The sequence below is a fragment of the Scyliorhinus torazame genome, chromosome 6 (assembly GCF_047496885.1).
Source record: "Scyliorhinus torazame isolate Kashiwa2021f chromosome 6, sScyTor2.1, whole genome shotgun sequence".
NCBI lineage: Eukaryota > Metazoa > Chordata > Chondrichthyes > Carcharhiniformes > Scyliorhinidae > Scyliorhinus > Scyliorhinus torazame.
Window position 1 is genome coordinate 263608322 of NC_092712.1, and position 20611 is coordinate 263628932.

The 20611-nt window shown below is 45.1% G+C and overlaps 1 protein-coding gene across 7 annotated transcripts in view; it reads right to left on the bottom strand.

The window, feature by feature from the left end:
• Window positions 1-20611, bottom strand: part of ripor2 (RHO family interacting cell polarization regulator 2) — a 399549-nt gene that overhangs the window by 33251 nt on the left and 345687 nt on the right. For 6 of the 7 annotated variants that reach the window (XM_072509637.1, XM_072509638.1, XM_072509642.1 and 3 more), the window contains exons 11-15: window positions 20430-20578; window positions 19524-19653; window positions 15145-15291; window positions 11262-11951; window positions 8030-8196 (exon numbers count right to left, since the gene is read on the bottom strand). In XM_072509637.1, coding sequence (XP_072365738.1) covers window positions 8030-8196; window positions 11262-11951; window positions 15145-15291; window positions 19524-19653; window positions 20430-20578 — 1283 coding nt within the window. The remainder of the gene's footprint in view (window positions 1-8029; window positions 8197-11261; window positions 11952-15144; window positions 15292-19523; window positions 19654-20429; window positions 20579-20611) is intronic. The other variant, XM_072509644.1, reaches the window with a different exon arrangement.

A 20611-nucleotide genomic window follows, 5' to 3' on the forward strand; every position in this document is an offset into this window, starting at 1 on the left:
TTAACCTTGATCCCTTCAGGTCCCTCCAATTGTTGTGTATAGGCCTTTAAACTTTCTTCTGCCCTATGTTATCTCATGTTTCATTCCCTGCCCACATTTCATTCTCCTTGGAAGTTTGCCCAACCAGCAGCTCCCGTCCTCCAATTTGATGATTCTGCTTTTAGTTCTTCTGTATCTATTATTGACAGTGACAGATGTGTGTACCATCTTCAAGATGCACTGCAGGAACTCACCAAAGATCCTTATGCAGTACCTTCCAAACCCACGACTACTACCATCTTGAAAGACAAGAGCAGCAGAGACCTGGGAACACCTGAGGCTCCCCTCAAGTCACCCACCATCCCGACTTGACAAATATCACCATTCCTTCACTGTCGCTGGGTCAAAACCTTGGAGTTTCCTCCCTAACAGTGCTGTGTGTGTACCACCACCTCAGGGACTGCAGGGATTCAAGAAGACAGTTCACCACCACCTTCTGGATGGCAGCTAGGGATGGGCAATAAATGCTGACCTAACCAGCGATGCCCACATCCCGTAAATTAATTTAAAAATTGTTGGCCTCACCATCTCCTTTGACCTCAAACTTTGTGTCCAAAACTTCATTTCTAAAGTTGCCCCCAAGGAGGTTGCTTTCCTCCTTTGTATTAAACACTTATTTTTCCATGATCAATTCTCACCCTCTGTAGAATTTAGTTCTATCCAGAGCTTGTGTATTGCTCCTATATTGAGAAAACTCTGCCAATTCTTCATTATATCCTGACTGCAGTAACACTTTGCTTGTATCACAGCATGCAACATAGTTGATAACTATATCTTCCTCCACCATCAGTCTCCCATTGTCCATCTCTTTGGCACATTCCCCGCTATCCTAGCAGCTTCAGTATTATCAACAGTAATCCCCCAATACCTCTGACAATTCACATTCACAACCCCTTCTGAAGTGTCCTGGAATGTCATCAGGAATGAGTCCTGGACTATCCTCAAGAATGGCCTGAACTTCCTCCATCTTAATGTCAACAAGATCAAAGCTGTCCTGTTCAGCTCTGACCTAGGCCTCCAGAGACCCCATAGTGGCATTCAACAGCACACAACCTGGATCGAGCAACTTGTTTGACTCAGAATTGAGCTTCATTCTTTCATATTCTATCCATTTCCAAGATCAACTGTTGCCAGGTCTATAATGTCACTTATCTCCAATCTCAGATCATCTCACCACCACTGAAATACTCTTTCATGTCTGCATCACTATCGGGGTCAATGAATCCATTAACCTCCTCATTAACCTTCCATATCCCGGCCTATTCAAATTCTGATTAAAACAATCATCTGACCACCTGGATCCCATACTTCACCGAGTCTCGCTTGGAGTTGACTTTGTCCTTGCGATCTCTAATGGTTACCCAGATCCCAATGTGACACATTCATAATCTTCATCTTCATTTACAAATCCCTTCACAGTCACATCTCTGTCACACCTTTGCAACCACCTCCAGTCCTATGTGGCATCATTTGTCTCCAAGTTTTCTTTCAGTTCTGGCCTTCTTTGCATGTGACCTGCCAATCAAATGTCAAATTTTCAAAGGCAGGGCCTTCCGCTAGTTTGAACTTTGGAATTCTGCACAGCCTGTCTTGCCTTTCTCTATTTAATCAATATCAATAATCCATTCAGAACTTACATAGAATTTACAGTGGCAGAAGGAGGCCATTCGGCCCATCGAGTCTGCACCGGCTCTTGGAAAGAGCACCCTACCCAAGGTCAACACCGCCACCCTATCCCCATAACCCAGTAACCCCACCCAACACTAAGGGCAATTTTGGACACTAAGGGCAATTTATCATGGCCAATCCACCTAACCTGCACATCTTTGGACTGTGGGAGGAAACCGGAGCACCCGGAGGAAACCCACGCACACACGGGGAGGATGTGCAGACTCCGCACAGACAGTGACCCAAGCCGGAATCGAACCTGGGACCCTGGAGCTGTGAAGCAATTGTGCTATCCACAAGGCTACCGTGCTGCCCCTGGGAAGCACTCTTTTAGATTTGCCAGTCTTTTTCTTCCAGTGCTTGTAATGTGCTGCCCTCAGTCTCACCTTGCTGTCTTCAGCAGTATTGTATTGAAATCAATGCAGTCTCCTATTATACCTTGTGATATGAAAGGGCCATAAACCAATAGATCTCATTAACTTCCTTAATCTTTCCTTCCACTTTCATACTTTAATTTTTAAATGTCAATGGCTACTTCTTGAAACTTGTACCCAGATTCCGTTTCACTCATTTTAATGCTAATAGTACTTCACTATGGGCCTTGTAACTTTGATTGTTACTGTAATTGCAATCATAGAATCATTGAATCCCTACAGTGCAGAAGGATGCCATTCGGCCCATCGAGTCTGCACCGATCCTCTGAAAGAGCACTCCACCCAAATTCACTCCCTCACCCTATCCCAATAGCCCCTTAACCTAACCTACACATCTTTTTTGGACACTAAGGGGCAATTTAACATAGCAAATCCACCTAACCCGCACATCTTTAGACTGTGGGAGGAAATGGAGCATCCAGAGGAAACCCACGCAGACACAGGGAGAAAGTGCAAACTTCACACAGACAGGGACCCAAGGCCAGAATTGAACCCGGGTCGCTGGCACTGTGAGGCAGCAGTGCTAACCACTGTGCCACCCTATGTCTGTCATTGCTGCTGGTTTGGATGGAGACAAGGTTGGCTTTGTCAGGAGACTCTAGAAACAAGCATTAGAAATGAATAAATATATAAAAATAAGACCCTAAGAAGGGACAGGAATACCTGATCCATTATTTAAAAAATAAAAAACAACCATGCGCCCAATTTGCTTAATACGTATTTGAATTATTTTGTGAGAGGGTTTCACTGAATATGTCAATTGCTTAAGTGCCAAGGTTGGGAAAAATTATTCACGTGTGTCCGTCATCGCGCGGGTTTTTTAAAAATAGGTGATTATAGTAGGAGGGCTGAGCATTGATTGGAGACGCCGAACAGAATTGGGACTGGCTTCGGCTGTTCCAAGTTTTCAGCCTAGATGGAGCCCTTGTCCCATGTGGTTTGTTTCAGAATGGAGGAGAGAGAGAGACCAACATTCCTATTCCCATTGCGTTGCAAGTGCTGATTCTGTATTCGAAAATACGAAATTGGAAAGACTTTGAGAGTGAAAGATGTAAATGGGGAAACACAATAAAATGAATTCTATACCATTTCATCAGCAGGATGGTAAGGACAGTCAACCCACAGTTTTATAAATACAGGGGGAATAGAATTGTAGCTTTTGTTTTAATGAATGCTAAATCTGATCCACAATTGAGCTCCTTCGCTAATGGGACCAGTAAAGTGTCGAGCTTTAAACATTAGCCAAGTACTCAGAGAATTTGCTATGAATATTCTAACTTGCTACATTAATAACGTTGCTTCAAAAACACAAAAGTCTTTCAACGTGGCAATGTGCAGTTAAACTGCGGTCCAATCTGCCTTCTTGCATGGAAATAAAAGGTCCCATGACACTATTTGAAGAGCTCTTTTCGTATCTTTACTTCAAAATTAATTCAACGACTGCAAAGGACTTTAGGACATCAAGTCACGCATTTTCTACTTTAGGTCATTTCCAACAAAGAACAAACAAAGAACAAACAAAAGTACAGCACAGGAACAGGCCCTTCGGCCCTCCAAGCCTGCGCGACCATCTAAACTAAAATCTTCCACACTTCCGGGGTCCGTATCCCGCTATTCCCATCCTATTCATGTATTTGTCAAGATGTCCCTTAAAAGTCACTATCGCCCCTGCTTCCACCACCTCCTCCGGCAGCGAGTTCCAGGCACCCACTACCCTCTGTGTAAAAAACTTGCCTCGCACATCTCCTCTAAACCCTGCCCCTCACACCTTAAACCTATGCCCACGAGTAATTGACCCCTCTACCCTGGTAAAAAGTCTCTGACTATCTACTCTGTCTATGCCCCTCATAATTTTGTAGACCTCTATCAGGTCGCCCCTCAATCTTCTTCGTTCCAGTGAGAACAAATCAAGTTTATTCAACCTCTCATCATAGCTAATGCCCTCCACACCAGCCAACATCGTGGTATATCTGTTCTGCACCCTCTCTAAAGCCTTCACATCCTTCTGGTAGTGTGGTGACCAGAATTGAACACTATACTCCAAGTGTGGCCTAACTAAGGTTCTATACAGCTGCAACATGACTTGCCAATTTTTATACTCAATGCCCTGGCCAATGAAGGCAAGCATACCGTATGCCTTCTTGACTACCTTCTCCACCTGTGTTGCCCCTTTCAGTGACCTGTGGACCTCTACACCAAGATCTCTCTGTCAATACTCTTGAGGGTTCTACCTTTCACTGTATATTCCCTACCTGTATTAGACCTTCCAAAATGCATCACCTCACATTTGTCCGAATTAAACTCCATCTGCCATCTCGCCGCCCAAGTCTCCAAACGATCTAAATCCTGCTGTATCCTCTGACAGTCCTCATCGCTATCCACAATTCCACCAACCTTTGTGTCGTCTGCAAACTTACTAATCAGACCAGTTACATTTTCCTCCAAATCATTTATATATACTACGAACAGCAAAGGTCCCAGCACTGATCCCTGCGGAACACCACTAGTCACAGCCCTCCAATCAGAAAAGCACCCTTCCATTGCTATTCTCTGCCTTCTATGGCCTAGTAAGAAGCCTTACAACACCAGGGTAAAGTCCAACAGGTTTGTTTCGATATCACTAGCTTAGGGAGCGCTGCTCCTTCCTCAGGTGAATGAAGAGGTATGTTCCAGAAACATATCCGCATCTCCACTTCTATGACCTAGCCAGTTCTGTATCTATCTTGCCAGCTCACCTCTGAACCCGTGTGACTTCACCTTTTGTACCAGTCTGCAATGAGGGACCTTGTCAAAGGCCTTACTGAAGTCCATATAGACAACATCCACTGCCCTACCTGCATCAGTCATCTTTGTGATCTCCTCGAAAAACTCTATCAAGTTAGTGAGACACGACCTCCCCTTCACAAAACCATGCTGCCTCTCGCTAATATGACCCCTGGCTTCCAAATGGGAGTAGATCCTGTCTCAAAGAATTCTCTCCAGTAATTTCCCTATCACTGACGTAAGGCTCACCGGCCTGTAGTTCCCTGGATTATCCTTGCTACCCTTTTTAAACAAACGAACAACATTGGCTATTCTCCAGTCCTCCGGGACATCACCTGAAGACAGTGAGGATCCAAAGATTTCTGTCAAGGCCTCAGCAATTTCCTCTCTTGCCTCCTTCAGTATTCTGGAGTAGATCCCATCAGGCCCTGGGGACTTATCTACCTTAATATTTTTCAAGACGCCCAACGCCTCGTCTTTTTGGATCGCAATGTGACCCAGGCTATCTACACACCCTTCTCCAGACTCAACATCCACCAATTCCTTCTCTTTGGTGAATACTGATGCAAAGTATTCATTTAGTACCTCGCCCATTTCCTCTGGTTCCACACATAGATTCCCTCACCTGTCCTTCAGTGGGCCAACCCTTTCCCTGGCTACCCTCTTGCTTTTTATGTACGTGTAAAAAGCCTTGGGATTTTCCTTAACCCTATTTGCCAATGACTTTTCGTGACCCCTTTTAGCTCTCCTGACTACTTGCTTAAGTTCCATCCTACTTTCCTTATATTCCACATAGGCTTCGTCTGTTCCCAGCCTTCTAGCCCTGACAAATGCCTCCTTTTTCTTTTTGACGAGACCGACAATATCCCTCGTTATCCAAGGATCGCAAAATTTGCCATATTTATCCTTCTTCCTCACAGGAACATGCCGGTCCTGAATTCCTTTTAACTGACATTTGAAAGCCTCCCACTTGTCAGATGTTGATTTACCCTCAAACATCCGCCCCCAATCTATGTTCTTCAATTCCCGCCTAATATTGTTATAATTAGCCTTCCCCCAATTTGGCACATTCACCTGAGGACCACTCTTATCCTTGTCCACCAGCACTTTTAAACTTACTGAATTGTGGTCACTGTTCCCGAAATGCTCCCCTACTGAAACTTCTCCCACCTGGCCGGGCTCATCCCCCAATACCCGGTCCAGTGCAGCCCCTTCCCTAGTTGGACTATCTACATATTGTTTTAATAAGGCCTCCTGGATGCTCCTTACAAACTCTGCCCCGTCCAAGCCCCTAGCACTAAGTGAGTCCCAGTCAATATTGGGGAAGTTAAAGTCTCCCATCACAACAACCCTGTTGCTTTTGCTCCTTTCCAAAATCAACCTTCCAGTCACCTCCAGCTTTCAAACAGTGTTCCTGTGGGCAGCCAGAAATTAATCAGTTGAACAATCCAGGCTACAAATTACATGACGCCTTGTGGGCTTTCGGGACACAGGCCAAGCAGACCCACTAATTATTCGTTCTGTCCCTCGATGAAAACTTACACTATAATTAGATATTAAGTGGTTTTGCCAGCTGGACTAATCAGAAAGAAAGTAACCCGAGGTCGAATTAGCTAGACACTAATTTCAAGAAGCAAATGATAACTAAGAACTTCAATACGTTACATTAAATTTTGCAACTTTGGGCTCCATAAGTGAAGCATTGCCGAATGAGAGGTTGAATTGGAGAACTGAGCACAAAGATCATTGAATCGGACAGCAGAATCTGGAGCACCATGATTAGGCACAATAACATCCCCACCAGATATTGGACGCGATTCAAGGACCCCATTGCGATTGGCGTGGATCCGGGCGCAATGGCGCGTGAACCCCATATCAGGCTCTGCGCCGGGTGCCAGGCGAAATGCGAGTCACCCGGCTTTCTCCACCCAGCATGATTTGGATCTTGCCCTCACTTCAAACGGCACCCAGGACTCACCGGCTGCACCTGGGAGACTTCGCCTGGGTGCCATTTAATACTGGGCCACACAAACGTGGACAAGGCATACGCCACGTGGGGAGGGGGATCTCCGAAGCCATTGGAGACACCCGGCTGGTCGGAACAAGGCAGGTGGCACATGGCACACTGTCACTGGTGAGGGGGGGGGGGTCAAAAAAGCAGGGTTGGGGTGGGGGGGGGCCTGAAATGCAGGGGGAAAGATCGGGGCGCCAGACAATATAGCACCCTGATCTGCAAGAAACCCCTCTAAGTTTGGCCTCGGCGGAGAGAAACTCCCCGAGGCCAAGAGAAAACGACAAAATGCCGTTGAATAATGGGGTGATTCTCGGCATTACGGCCGCTGAGAAACACCCCACTGAACAACTTGAACTTCGCGCCCATTGTGATTTGCATGAAACTTTAAGCTTCACCTCAATATCTACCCTATTATATGAATGATTATGTCAGACAACAAATTGTGCATCTAATTGAGTCTTCCTCCATTCAGTGACTCATTGGGCAAATGCGTTTGATCGTGTTAAAGCTATACAGACATCGCTGAGAAAGGGTTTGTCTGACCTCCTTCCGTGATAACCGAAGCTCTACTGCCAATAACCTGTGTGGAAACTGGATGGGGGACTCTTAAAATGCCGAGGGACGATTACCTGCTGGTGTCCTTCCCTAATTTTCCTCAAGAACAATTTGAAATCACAGGCACCAAGCCCACCCACGCAAAACTGGAGGGGCTTTTATTTAAATATGCAGATCAGGATCTGGCTGCCATTTTAACGTTGTTCTGAGCAGCTACCATGGTTTTCTCAAATATTTGCTGACCACTTCCGAATCTGTCTCCGTACTTAATTATGTGCAATCTTCAAGCCTCCAAGATACCTGATTTTAACCAAAGGGCAGCTATTTCCTACCGGCTTCTTCATGGCTTTCACTCAGGAGGTTGGCCAGCATGTGTTAATTGGGCCTAGCCTCTAAATTTGGCTGGGCCTTCCACTTGCTTGGCTATTTTCCCGCCAGGGAGTTAAAGTTATCCGTACAATTATTCCTGAACACTGCGATAAATAAGAACTGATGTCGAGTCGCGTCTTCCTTATGCTGGTTGTGAAGGAGGTTAGTATAATCGCAACAAACTTACCAAATGTTTTCCTGAGCCTCGACGTCAGAGCAATCAGAGTTGGCATCGTCATCACCACCATCCTCCTCCTCAAGGTCTGAAGTGTTTAGGAAATCAAAGCTTTCTAAAGCACTTTCAACGGTGAGACTTAAACTGGATGATCTGCTTCTGTTACTGTGTGGTTTACACTGCAAAAAGAATTAATCAATGAAAATCATTGAGTTAAAATATGACCAGGTGAGCTAAGAAAGAAGCCAAAGAAGTTAACATATTTTCTTTAACATAACCCAAGTAATGAAAATTGAGGCAAGAAATAATTAACAAGGGCAGCAAATTACCATAATCCCCCAGAAAAGGTTAAACAATTGGATTTGTTGCATTCCAGCCAAGGGTGGCACAGGGGATTGACATGGGTATGTGAGAGCAACTGTCCAGGTAACTGAACTCTGAATCCTGAATCTCTCCAGTGCCGTCGTAGAGAAGCACTGTCGGTGCTTCTCCATGGCAGCCCCTGTAGGTCTCTGCCATGTTGCGTCGGGGCCGGCGTGGAGAAGGCAACTAGTGCACATTCGCGAGTTTGCGCCAGTCGTACCGTGCATGCGCAGACCCGCGGTGCCCGTTTGACACCGGTATCGGCAGCTGGAGCTGTGTGAGTCGCTCCAGTGCCGTGCTGGCCCCCTGTAGGACACAGGATCGCTGATCCTGGGGGCCTGTTGACACCGTCGTAAAACGCGACGGCGTTTACGACGGTGTCAACACTTAGCCTCAGGATCAGAGAATCCCGCCCCTAATTTCTTCTTGAAAACATACAGGGCGCGATTCAATGGACAAAAGTTAAAGTCCACTTTTGGCCGCGTTTGACGGGGTTTTTCTCGACGGCTGCAGCGCTGAGATACATCCCGCTATTTATTTTTGCCCTCCGGGAGTTTCTCTCCTCCGAGGCGCCACTTTAGTCGATTTCCCTCTGGCAAGCTCGGCTCCTCGCAGATCAAGGCGCCATTTTGAATGGTAGCCCCGATCTCCCCCTACCCCACCCCTTCACCCTCCCCCCCAACCTTGTTGAGGCCCCTGGAACACCCCTCATCACCATCCCCCCCAACCCCCTTCAATGGGCAAGGCCCACCCTGGGCTTAAATTGGAGAATTGTGACTGCTAATTGGAGAATTGGCTGTGAGGTCAATGGGTCCAATTTGCATTAATACTGATTTTTTCCATTCAATAAAATCAATGCTGGAAGATCAGGATTGATGTAAATTAGGTGCGGTCACCAATTTCCTGATCAGTGCCCCCATGAAACACAATTCTGTATTGGGAGCGGGACCTCAGAAAACCTACTGTTTGTGCCCTGATTTAGTTACTCTACCCATCTACCCATGTACCAACAGTGACTGCATTTCACAAATAGTTTCTCGGGAAATGTTTCCTGACATCACGCCAAAGTGACGTAGCTCTAATATTACGTTTACTATGCCCTAGATGTTTGACGCCTCCAAGAGGAATTACTTTCTCTCTCTCTACGTTACGAATGCCTTTAAATATCTTGAATACCATTATTACATTACCCATTAACCATCTATATGCAAAGGGAAACAAGCCTGAAGTCTATAACTGGAAAAAAAATCTATGTCTGGTTTTGGGCACGTTTAGTACTGTGCAGCGCCAAGAAACACCTGCTTTTAATGGCACTTTGCCATTCTTTTGGCCTCGGGGAGTTTCTCTCCACCGCCGCTGCACTTAGAGGGATTTCCTGCTGGCAAGCCCAGCAAGAAAGATTCCTCGCAGATCGGGGGGCATTTTGTCTGGCTGCCCCAATCTTCCCCCACCTCCACACCCTTTTCAAATCCTGCCCCCCTCCGCCCCAAGTTTTTGACCTCCCCATCTTCACCGCAATCTTGGGAAGGCCCCGGGAACATCCCTGTAGCAATAGCATAGTTATGTTGTAATTCACTGACTGACCACTAGGAGTCTCATTAGTATAGAAGTGAATGTAAAGTCAGCTGACCAGACACAGGCTGGAGGGTGTCAAAGGGAGAGTTTACGTGTGCATGATTTTGCTGTTGTTTATCTGTCTTGGATATACTTTACTCCCAGTTAACGTTAATAAATTGTTTATAACTTTAACTACAAGTGTTCTTATAATAAATCAGGCCATCCAACAAGAACATTACAACCCCCTCACCCTCCTCCATCTGGGAAGGCAGCCTGGCATACAGGCACCCTGGCACTGCCACCACTCAGTGCCCCAGCCAGCCTGACAAGGCCAAGATGCCTGACTGCCAGAGGGAGTGCCAGGGTGGCATCCTGCCCTGTCTCTGACCACCCAGGGGGTCTCTACTGGCCTGGGAGACTCCCCAGGTGCCAAAAAGACTGGTCCATGTTTGTGGAAACCAGTACTAAATGGCGAGGTCTCTCCGGTGCAGCCATTAAATCCCGGGCACCGAGAAAATCCCGTGAATGTATATTTAAAGGAGCCTAATGGATCATTAAAATATGCAGATCTGGATTATGCTCAGTGCGGGTGAGATCCAGATCGCGATGTCTCGCAAGACTCTGTTAAATTTCGAGGCGTTTTGAGCATCGCAAATCTCACGATTGGCCTCTCGCGAGGTTCAATGGCCTCATCCCGACGCCAAATCAGGCGTGATGAGGCGGTTAAATCATGCCCCTTTATTTAAATCCTTTTAGCCACAGTGTAATTCTGGTGAAACTGTTTTGCAAACACTTCAGGGCCAGTATACCCATCCTGAGGTTTAATGCCCAAAATAGAATGGAGTGCTCCAAATGGAGCCTACCTATAACTTCTACCCATTGAGATCATGGCCAATATTTCACTGGCCATTTAAAATATTTGGTACCAGCGTCTCAGAGATTTCTGTGCTTTGATATCAAGGGCCTGATTTTCACCATTGAGATGAAAAGCTCAAGTTGGGAAATTATTACATTACCCATTAACCATCTATATGCAAAGGAAAACAAGCCTGAAGTCTATAAGAGCAGACTCAGCAAATCTCCATGGAACTGGCCCCTGCACTCACTATTCTCACTGTAGGAATGAGGGGGCTGATCGAAGGCCCACGAACCCCAGAAGCCGTTTGGATGCAGAGATAATTGTTTCTCTGATCAATCCTCGTATGAACTGAGATTCCACGTAGGGAGTCTTGCCTCTCAGGGAGTTTTTGTTTACCACAATACTGTTCTCCTCAAACAATTTTATAAAACATATTATTAATCAGATGCAGTTGAAAATACTGACCTTTAACAGATCCTCAAGTCGCATAACTTCTTGGTCCAAATCTTGAAGTTCTTTATATTGCTCTTTGTGTGGCTCCAATGATAGAAAAAGACCCTGCAGAGCTTCCTCCAGGCTCATCTCTGAGATCGACCTGGTTCCTTCATAATCATTGGATATAAAGGCATCAAATTCCTGTCCGTCAGGGGCCAGCAGCCGTTCTGGTGAGGTCAATCTCTTCACCAGTTGCTTGGTTAGATTGCCTTCGTACGCATCCAATTCCACAGGCTTTAGGTCAGACATCTCATTTGAATCTTGGAGGATGCCCACTGTGTCATCGGACTCTGAAAATGTATCATTTTCTTGGCTTGATCCCTGTTGGTGGCATTCCATTTGCATCGACGACAGGTCGATGTCTGATACCTCTTCTCCTTGGTCAGATTCAAGAGAATTTGGACCACCAGTTCTCTCTGTTACGTTTGCTGGTGTTGAGTCACCATCCCCCTCAGTCACTGAAATCTGAGATTCAGAGTCTTCATCTTGAGTATCCGGTGGACTCACAGTGATTTCCGGATTGGAATAGACTCGGCTAGTGGGTGTCAAACTGAGCTGGGTAGTACATGTACCATTTGCAAGGTAACCATGGCTAAGCGATAGGGACTTCTCACTGGTTAAGTTCTCATTGTCCAAGATGTCAGCCTCAAGCTCTGAAGACTGGAATACAAAAGGTCTGCTTTAAAAATATGCGGACTGAAGCAGTTTACAGAAAAGGACCACCTTTACAAACATCGCTGCAGCTTTGGTAAACAATTGATCAAAATGGACCAAAAGATATAAAGAAGTTGCACGTAGCTCTGCAGTTAAAAGGGTCAATGTCACAGGGAAATGGCAGCTGGCAAGATCTGACCCCAATTGATGGTGGTAGCAGTGGGGAGTTACATACCGTAAAGGGTTTGGCATAGTAGGGATTCAAGTCTGCTTTGTTTTTAATAATAACCTCCAGACTGTTAGACCCTCTGAGAAAAGCTATTATTTGATACAACTGTTTTAAACCTTTACTGCAAAGTAATTATGGCATCAAGTCATGGTGAGTTGTCCTTTCTGTCACCGTTACCTTTGATAACATAACGACTCTATTCTGCAAAATAAACATTAGGATCAAAGCAAAGACAATAATCTTCCTAATAAACACTCCCTGCTTCAGATGGCCCCTGCTTAAGTCAACCGGAAGAGTACAAGGGATTGAGTTGACATTACCCGTTTTATACTATTGCCCAAGGTGATAAATATCAGACTTTAAATGGGCTTCGAGAAAATAATACAACAAATGCTAAAAAGACTGAGGTCCATTTCAATATGTTACAGTATTGAGCTGTTCTTACAGGTAAGCACTGTCAGTACTTACTTTCCAATTTAGGACGAGGATGGAACCAAGAAGCAAGGTGCAATTAACAGCAGACATTGCAAAATTCAGCATGCAATGAGTCTAGAAACTGTACAAATATACAATGATGCCAAAATGTTTTTTATGACATTACTAGCAATCCAGTACTGGAAAACACCAACACCATCCCACAATCAGCTTTCATACGTGATGTTCAAAACAATTCTGTCGAGTTTTACTAAGCAGTTAATATACAGACAAATAATAACTCAATTAAGAATTAAATTTGTAATCTGTCTTTGGAACAAATTGAAAGAATTAAGCTAGAGCTATGGTTTATCATATTTTAATGTCTAATTCATTACATTTTGTTCAGAAATGTCCCCACCTGCAGCATTTTCGTCCTTCGGAAATGAAGGACAGTTTGATAAATGTAAAAAATAAATCACATTCTTCCTCTTGTCGGTGGAACTATCATCTCAAAGATTGGAACTTCTCGCCAGGAGCCCCTCAAGTTTAACCCTGCAGTGTTCCAAAAACAATGAGTGGCTGCCTGCTGTTGCTGGTGGTGTTGGTGTTTGAACAGTACAAGGTAGTTCAGGTCAAACAATGCACACGCGATGTTATCATGCACGGTCTCCGGAATGGAATCCAATATTGCAACGGCAGTTGCCTGATGCCACAGACACTGGAAAAGGAGTATTGTTCCATTTCCTAAAAGTATTAAACTTAGAAGTATGCATTCCATCATTATTTATGAGTACATTATGCAGCATAAATAACGACATAAACAAACTTCTTTTATACTTCTCAAATCAAACCACGTAAAAGTGCACACCAATCCCTCAAGGAATATACCTGAAGCTGACATACATTATAAATCAATGCTGGGGTAGCCTCCTAGCAGTAGTAAGAGGTCCTAGTTAAATTGCAGGCCGTTCCTGAAACTTGGTAACACAAATGTGGACAGGTGGGGTGTAAGGAGCTTAGCTGGGTCGTTGTTACAACAAGGGAGGGGTCTCGCAAGACTGGGCAGATAGATGGGGATTAGGGATAAAGTTCGTCCCTCAGTCTCAATGTCCAGGCAATGGGGAGATCTATTTTTCAAAACAGGATATCAAGTAAAGCGAATTTCAGCCAAAATTGGAAAGCAGCAAATTATACATCAGATTTTGCATTGCACCTGTGGAGTGCCCAGTTTGTTGTTGTAAAGCAGGGGATAAAGGGCTCGTAATTCTAGATCTCCATCCTTTTTATGAGACTGGGATTTCCTGAGGATCCTCCAAGAAGGATGTAGAGCCTGTTTCCAGAGCAAATCTCGGTTGTTTATTTATGTACATTCGGTGGGATGAGCTTTAACACGCCCAACCCATCTCAATTTCTTGCAGGCCCATCTGGCTATTAGAAAGGGTGTTCTTAGGAAGCAGGGAATAGCTCTTGTCCCTAACCCCCATCAGACTGGAGGGCCTAAGGTGGGCACATAGATGGCAAAAAATCTAAATGGCAGCTTAGTAACTTTAGAGAGAGTGAAGGTCTTTCAGCTGCTTATATGCTCCAAAGCCTCAGACCAGTTCCTGCAGCTGGATTTCCATTCCTGAATTCTGGGTGCAAGTGTCTACCAGGGTTTGGGTCTGTACTCGGTCATATCAGACCCATGTTAATGATGTGAAATGTAGGTGGGTTCAGGTGATATTAGGTGGGAAAACTGAGAAGCACCAAATGGGAGAAAACAGTTCGGGATTAATTAAAGCTTCGGGGTGGCATGGTGGCACAGTGGTTAACACTGCTTGGATCGCTGGCTTTGAAAGCAGACCAAGGCAGGCCAGCAGCACGGTTCAATTCCCGTATCAGCCTCCCCGAACAGGCGCCGGAATGTGGCGACTAGGGACTTTTCACAGTAACTTCATTTGAAACCTACTTGTGACAATAAGCGATTTTTAATTCATTTCATTTCATCTGTGCGGAGTTTGCACATTGTCCCTGTGTCTGCGTGGGTTTCCTCTAGGTGCACTGGTTTCCTCCCACAGTCCAAAGGTGTGCATGTAAGGTGGCTTGACCATGCTAAATTGCCTCTTGTGTAGGTTAGGTGGTTTTACAGGGTTGTGGGGATAGGGCAAGTAAATGGGCCATGGCTCCTTCAGAGGGTAGGGGCAGACTCGATGGGCCAAATGGCTTCCAGAAGCCAATGGCTTGCAGAAGCACTATAGGGATTCAATGGTTCTTACTTGGAATCCAAAAGCCAGATATATCCCAATCCATTGTGACGATTGGCAAATAAGGTTTATCTAAAATTTGTATCTGAAAACTATTTGGCTTCCTATCAGCTCCAGTTACTCTCCACTGGTTTATTCATAAAGGAATCTGGTTATCCAGAAGACATTATGCTTCTTCACACCAACACAAGGGAAGGGAATGATGCACACAGATCTGTAAGATCAACAACTGCTGTAACAGGAACACACACACATGCGACTGGCAAAATCCCAATCACAGAAACAGATCACTCCCACAAAGGGGACTCACATAGAGCTCCAGCCTTTCCCTAGGCCGCAGCCTGAGAGATGGCAGGTCACTGAATGAGCGACTCCGTCGCAGTTTGTCAAAGAACGTGTCCCGAAGAGCATCTATGAATGACAGCCGTAGTCTGTCTGGTGATGGCTGCAGGCATTTCTTGGTACATCAAAATTCAAAGGGTTAATGTGATAAAATCTTCATGGAAGAAACCGAATGTTTTAAACAAAGACTATATCTTTACTGGAGGTATGCCATTGTGGGAAGGACATGGTAGAAGGCAACGATTAAAGGAGTACACATCATTTCTTTAAAACTTTGAGATATAATTTAATGAAATATATTGGCACAAAGGCAATGGATGGGATTCTCCGCCGGCGGGATTCTCCGTTTTGCCGGCGCCCAGGGGGTTCCCGATGCCGTGGGGCTGCCCCACAATGGGAAACCCCATTGACCGGCCGGCGTAATGGAGAATCCTGCCGGCGGGTTGGGGCAGAAAAGTGGCGTAGCGTGCGGAGAATCCAGCCCCATAATACTACAACAGCGCTTTTCAAAAGTATTCCATTGGCTGTAAAGTGTTTTGTGACATCCCAAAGCACTTTACTGATGATGTTTAAATTTAACCTCCTACTTTCTTTAATCTTAAATAGGTTTAAAAAACTCACTAAATCATTATATCCATAATTTGGGATACCCACTCTGAAAACATCCCAAATCTAGGCTTGTTTTCTCCTCTGAAATCTATAAACCGGCACATTTTATGCAGCCAGCAATTCAGGTTTGCACTAAACCATCTCAAAAGAGGCCTCAGAAACCTTTGCCACAAAACTGCTAGGATCTGCTCCACACTCAATTAATGGGAGGGACAGGCAGCATTCTATCCAATTGGCTTCAATCAAAACCTCTTGCTGTCAAAAATGAAGAATTAGAAAACAAAGGAAAATGCTCAGTTCTACGACTTGCACTCTTTTCATCCAGCGGGGTGAGGATTAGGCCACAAATGAGTCCGAATCGCTCGTGTGAACTATAACACGGTTAAAGTTGGATTTGGGTCTGGTCATGAGCAACTGTCCTCTAGAATCTCACCAAATTTTTTAAACGTTGTCTTGGGTGATAGTGCTGGCTGGAATCCTCTGCACTCTCTGGGGTGGGGTGGGGGGATGGGGGCGAGGAGGGCATTTAATTGGGCAAGAGCACCCCAGTGCCTTCCCACGTCCAACCTGATCACGGCACTTAAGTGGGCAATTAATGATCACTTAAAGGTCTCATCACTCAACCACTGATAGCCAACTCCCTGCCCTTGCTGCTGATCCCTGACCCATGAATTACCTGTGGTTGGGGTTGCTCCAGGATCCTGGGCCTCTGTGGCTGTCGTTCAAGGAGCTGCCACCTCCTCTTCCACGGTAATGTTGAGGGAGCTTCTGGGCGCTGGTTCGCCAGAAACTCTCAGTAGGCAGGACCTCAATCCCTGGAGACCTGATTCCGGGGATTCTCAACTGCCAGATTGGCCTGTGATTCAGCAGGCTTTCCCCAAAGGAGGCAACACGGATCTCTTGTTGGTCCTCCAGCCAGCACATGGGAACCTCATTGCCTCCACAAGCTTCATCTGCTGAATGCGTGATACTATATAGACTACCTGCTATACACCCCACCTGATATTCAGTTCTATTGAATATTTAACGAGAGCATAACAGGCGGCCAAATTGATACTGCCCGTTTTACTTTTGATTCTACCCAAGAAGAATCTCTATTCTGCCATGTCTTCTCTCAGGATTCTCATAGATGTATAAGCCCAATATCCTATGTTACCAATTCACCACCAAATTTCTGGCTGTCAGTGACACCACATCAAACCCCAATGACTTAAACATTTAATAATGAAGGCAGCTGCCCATTACCATAACACCACATGGGCTATAATAACAAAGACCAGTTGGATGCAACAGATTCTTGAAGTAGCAGTATGCTCCTTGAAAGATTAAGAGGCCACTCAGGTCTTAAAACTGCTATGTATTAGGTATGCAATGTCAGGGTTTTTTCCTTTACCTTCTCGATATCTGGCTTGTGAGGTTATGACAATCCATCCTTCTGGATAGATTACCAATTGCCTTTCAACATTGCACCCCACTGAAGCCCCGCAGGGAACATGTACCTGCCAATAGCACACCTAGGTTCTGCAGCGTCTAGCTAGGTGCATCTGGTAGAATTCCTGTAAAAAGCTAAAGATTACCCCTTACAAGGATCTCGCTGCCCAGCCCACCCCAAGGGCAATTTGCTGGATTGCTGTAAAGGAGTGGGCAATCAGCAGATTTCGATTTCACCCAGATGCTACCCTGCTAGGATTACCCCAAGTTAAATAGAAATACTCAGGCAGTTTCTGAACTATAATATTCAGGATGCCTGCAGTCTCAGGCAGTTCAAAGCTCCTTGGTCCAGCCATTTTCAAGAAGCCTTCAGCTTATACACAATGAAGCTGATAGAAATCATAATGTTGTAATATTCATTGTTCAGACATTAGATGTTGTCATTTAAAAAAAATATTTAGAGTACCCAATTAATTTTTTCCAATTAAGGGGCAATTTAGCGTGACCAATCCACCTAGCCTGCACATCTTTGGGTTGTGGGGGCAAAACCCACGCAAACACCGGGAGAATGTGCAAACTCCACACAGACAGTGACCCAGAGCCGGAATCGAACCTGGGACCTCAGCGACGTGAGGCAGCAGGGATAACCCACTGAGATGTTGTCATATTTATCATACAAAAATACACAGAAAAAGGTTAATTTAAAAATTAAACAATTCTGTTTGGCCTGCCTTCCCATTTTTTCCGTTGTTTCTCCATCTTCTATTTTTATTATACTGACTCTATTTGTAACTAACATACATAACTTGACTGGTTTCTTCTGAAATATAGCCAATCTCGTTCCAGATGTGACCATTTTAACATTACTCTTTGATTTTTTTTTGAGCATCAAATTCAGAAGCATTAGTTTTGGAAATGCAGAAGCAAATTTCACAAATTTCCTGACATAGTGGGAACTCACATTGGTAATATGGGTGCCAAAGTCACATGTGTGCAGTTTTGTAGTATTCTGTGTAGTTTTAGTGTCCTTATCTGAAGAAGGATGTTCTTGCTATTGTGGGCGTGCAGTGAAGGTTTACCAGGCTGATTCCTGGGATGGTGGGACTGTCATATGAGGGGAGACTAAGTTGGTTAGGATTATATTCATTGGAGTTTAGAAACGTGAGAGCGGATCTCATAGAAACTTACAAAATTCAATGGGGGCACGGTGTCACACTGGCTAGCACTGCTGCCTCTCGGCGCTGAGGACCTGGGTTCGATCCCGGCTCTGGGTCACTGTCCATGTGGAGTTTGCACATTTTCCTGTGTCTGCGTGGGTCTCACCCCCAAAACCCAAAGACGTGCAGGGTAGGTAGATTGGCCACGCTAAATTGTCCCTTAATTGAAAAAAAGAATTGGGTTCTCCAAATTTTTTATTTTATTTTAAATTCTAACAGGATTAGACAGGGGAGATACAGATGGTGGGGGAATCCAGAACTAGGGGTCAAAGTTTGAGGGTAAGGGTAAAACCTTTTAGGACTGAGGTGAGGAGAAAGTTCTTCACCCAGAGAGTGGTGAATCTGTGGAATTGACTACCATAGAAAGTAGTTGGGGCCAAAACGTTGTGCAATTTCAAGAAGGAATTAGATATAACTCTTGGGGCTAAAGGTATCAAGGGATTATGGGGGAAGGCGGGATCAGGGTATTGAACTTGATGATCAACCGTGATCATAATGAATGGCGAAGCAGGCTCGAAGGGTCGAATGGCTTCCTCCTGCTTCTATTTTCTATGTTTCTACGTTTAACCATACAATATTCAATCCTTTATCATTAGCACACAGAAAATCTACTTTGGATGTCAAGTTTAATCAGATAATGCAGCAATATATACTGCATCTATCATGAGGAGGTGTGTCAATGTTAGAAAGCAGAATGTTAGAAAGCAGAAAACTTCCTGTTTCCAGTGACCTTTAAGTTGCCTGCCTCATAGATAACTGTTCAGATCCACTGGAAACCTTCCTCTTCTCAATCAGTTCTACACTCAACACCAGTCATGTCTTTCTATTGAGACAAGTAAAGCCAAGTTTGCCCAGTGTTATTCTATAAACTGAGTTGGGACCTAGATGTCAAATTGAACCCTTACAATCAGTGGAAACTTAAGCCATCAGTCTGCACTGGTTTTAACTTGGGTCCTGAAAAGACGGTGTCCTAATCCACTTGGCTACCTCATCTTTATTGTGGACAATTGTAGTATCGCAATAATGGGAAATCAGTAATATCTATTTTATCTAACCTTGTCCAGGCTTCATAATAGAGCACATTACTTACAAAGAAGGAGAAATCTTCAAAGGTGGGTGTTTCTGGTGTGCTTTGGCTGTATATGGAACATCTCCTTTGCACACAGGAAGCTTTGTTTAGATTGCCTGTTGATGGAGTCAGGTCTTCTTTGTCAAATGGACTATAGGTAAAATATGAAAATAATAATTAACATTTCAAACTTCTCACCTGTTTTATTACCATTCAACATTAATATCCAGGGCTGGATTATCCGCCCTGTTGCGCCACTTTTCAGCCTTGACCCGCCGGCGGGATTCTCCGTAATGCCGGCCGGTCAATGGGGTTTCCCATTGTGGCGCAGCCCCACGCCGTCAGGAAACCCTGGGTGCCGGCAAAACGGAGAATCCCGCCGGCGGAGAATCCCGCCCCCTATCTTGTTGGTATTGTCTCATGATGTCATCGAATCATAGAATCCCAACAGTGCAGAAGGAGGCCATTCGGCCCATCGGGGCCCTCCAAAAAGCACCCAAACCTAAGCCCACTCCCCCGCCCTCTCCGCGCAACCCCACCTAACCTTTGGACACAAAGGGACAATTTAGCACAACCAATCCACCTAACCTGCACATCTTTGGATTGTGGGAGGAAACTGGAGCACCCGGAGGAAACCCACGCAGACACAGGAAGAACGCGCAAACTCCGCTCAGACAGTCACCCAAGGCTGGAATTGAACCCGGGCTCCTGGTGCTGAGAGGCAGCAGTGCTAACCACTGTGCTACCGTGCCGCCCCTTAATTGTATCTAGTAATCTAATTTAAAAATGACTTTCAAATATTTATTTACACTGATAAGAAATAACAGCAGTCACTGAATCGAGGCAATGTAGTCAGTGGCCCAGCAACGCTGCTGCCACCAATGGGACGGGAAGAGCATTGCAACAGTCAATAACTGTAATACTTACTACCAGATGACCTCAAGGTTTAGTTTGACAGTTGCAAGGTCATTGATGTCAACGGCAACCATTTGAGGTCTGGCTGTGAACAAGTCCTTAGTTTCACACGTGACACTGCCAACCAGGACATGAGTAGCCAGTCCCTTCAACTCTGACACCTGAAAGTTACACACGGAGAGAAATGACGTCAG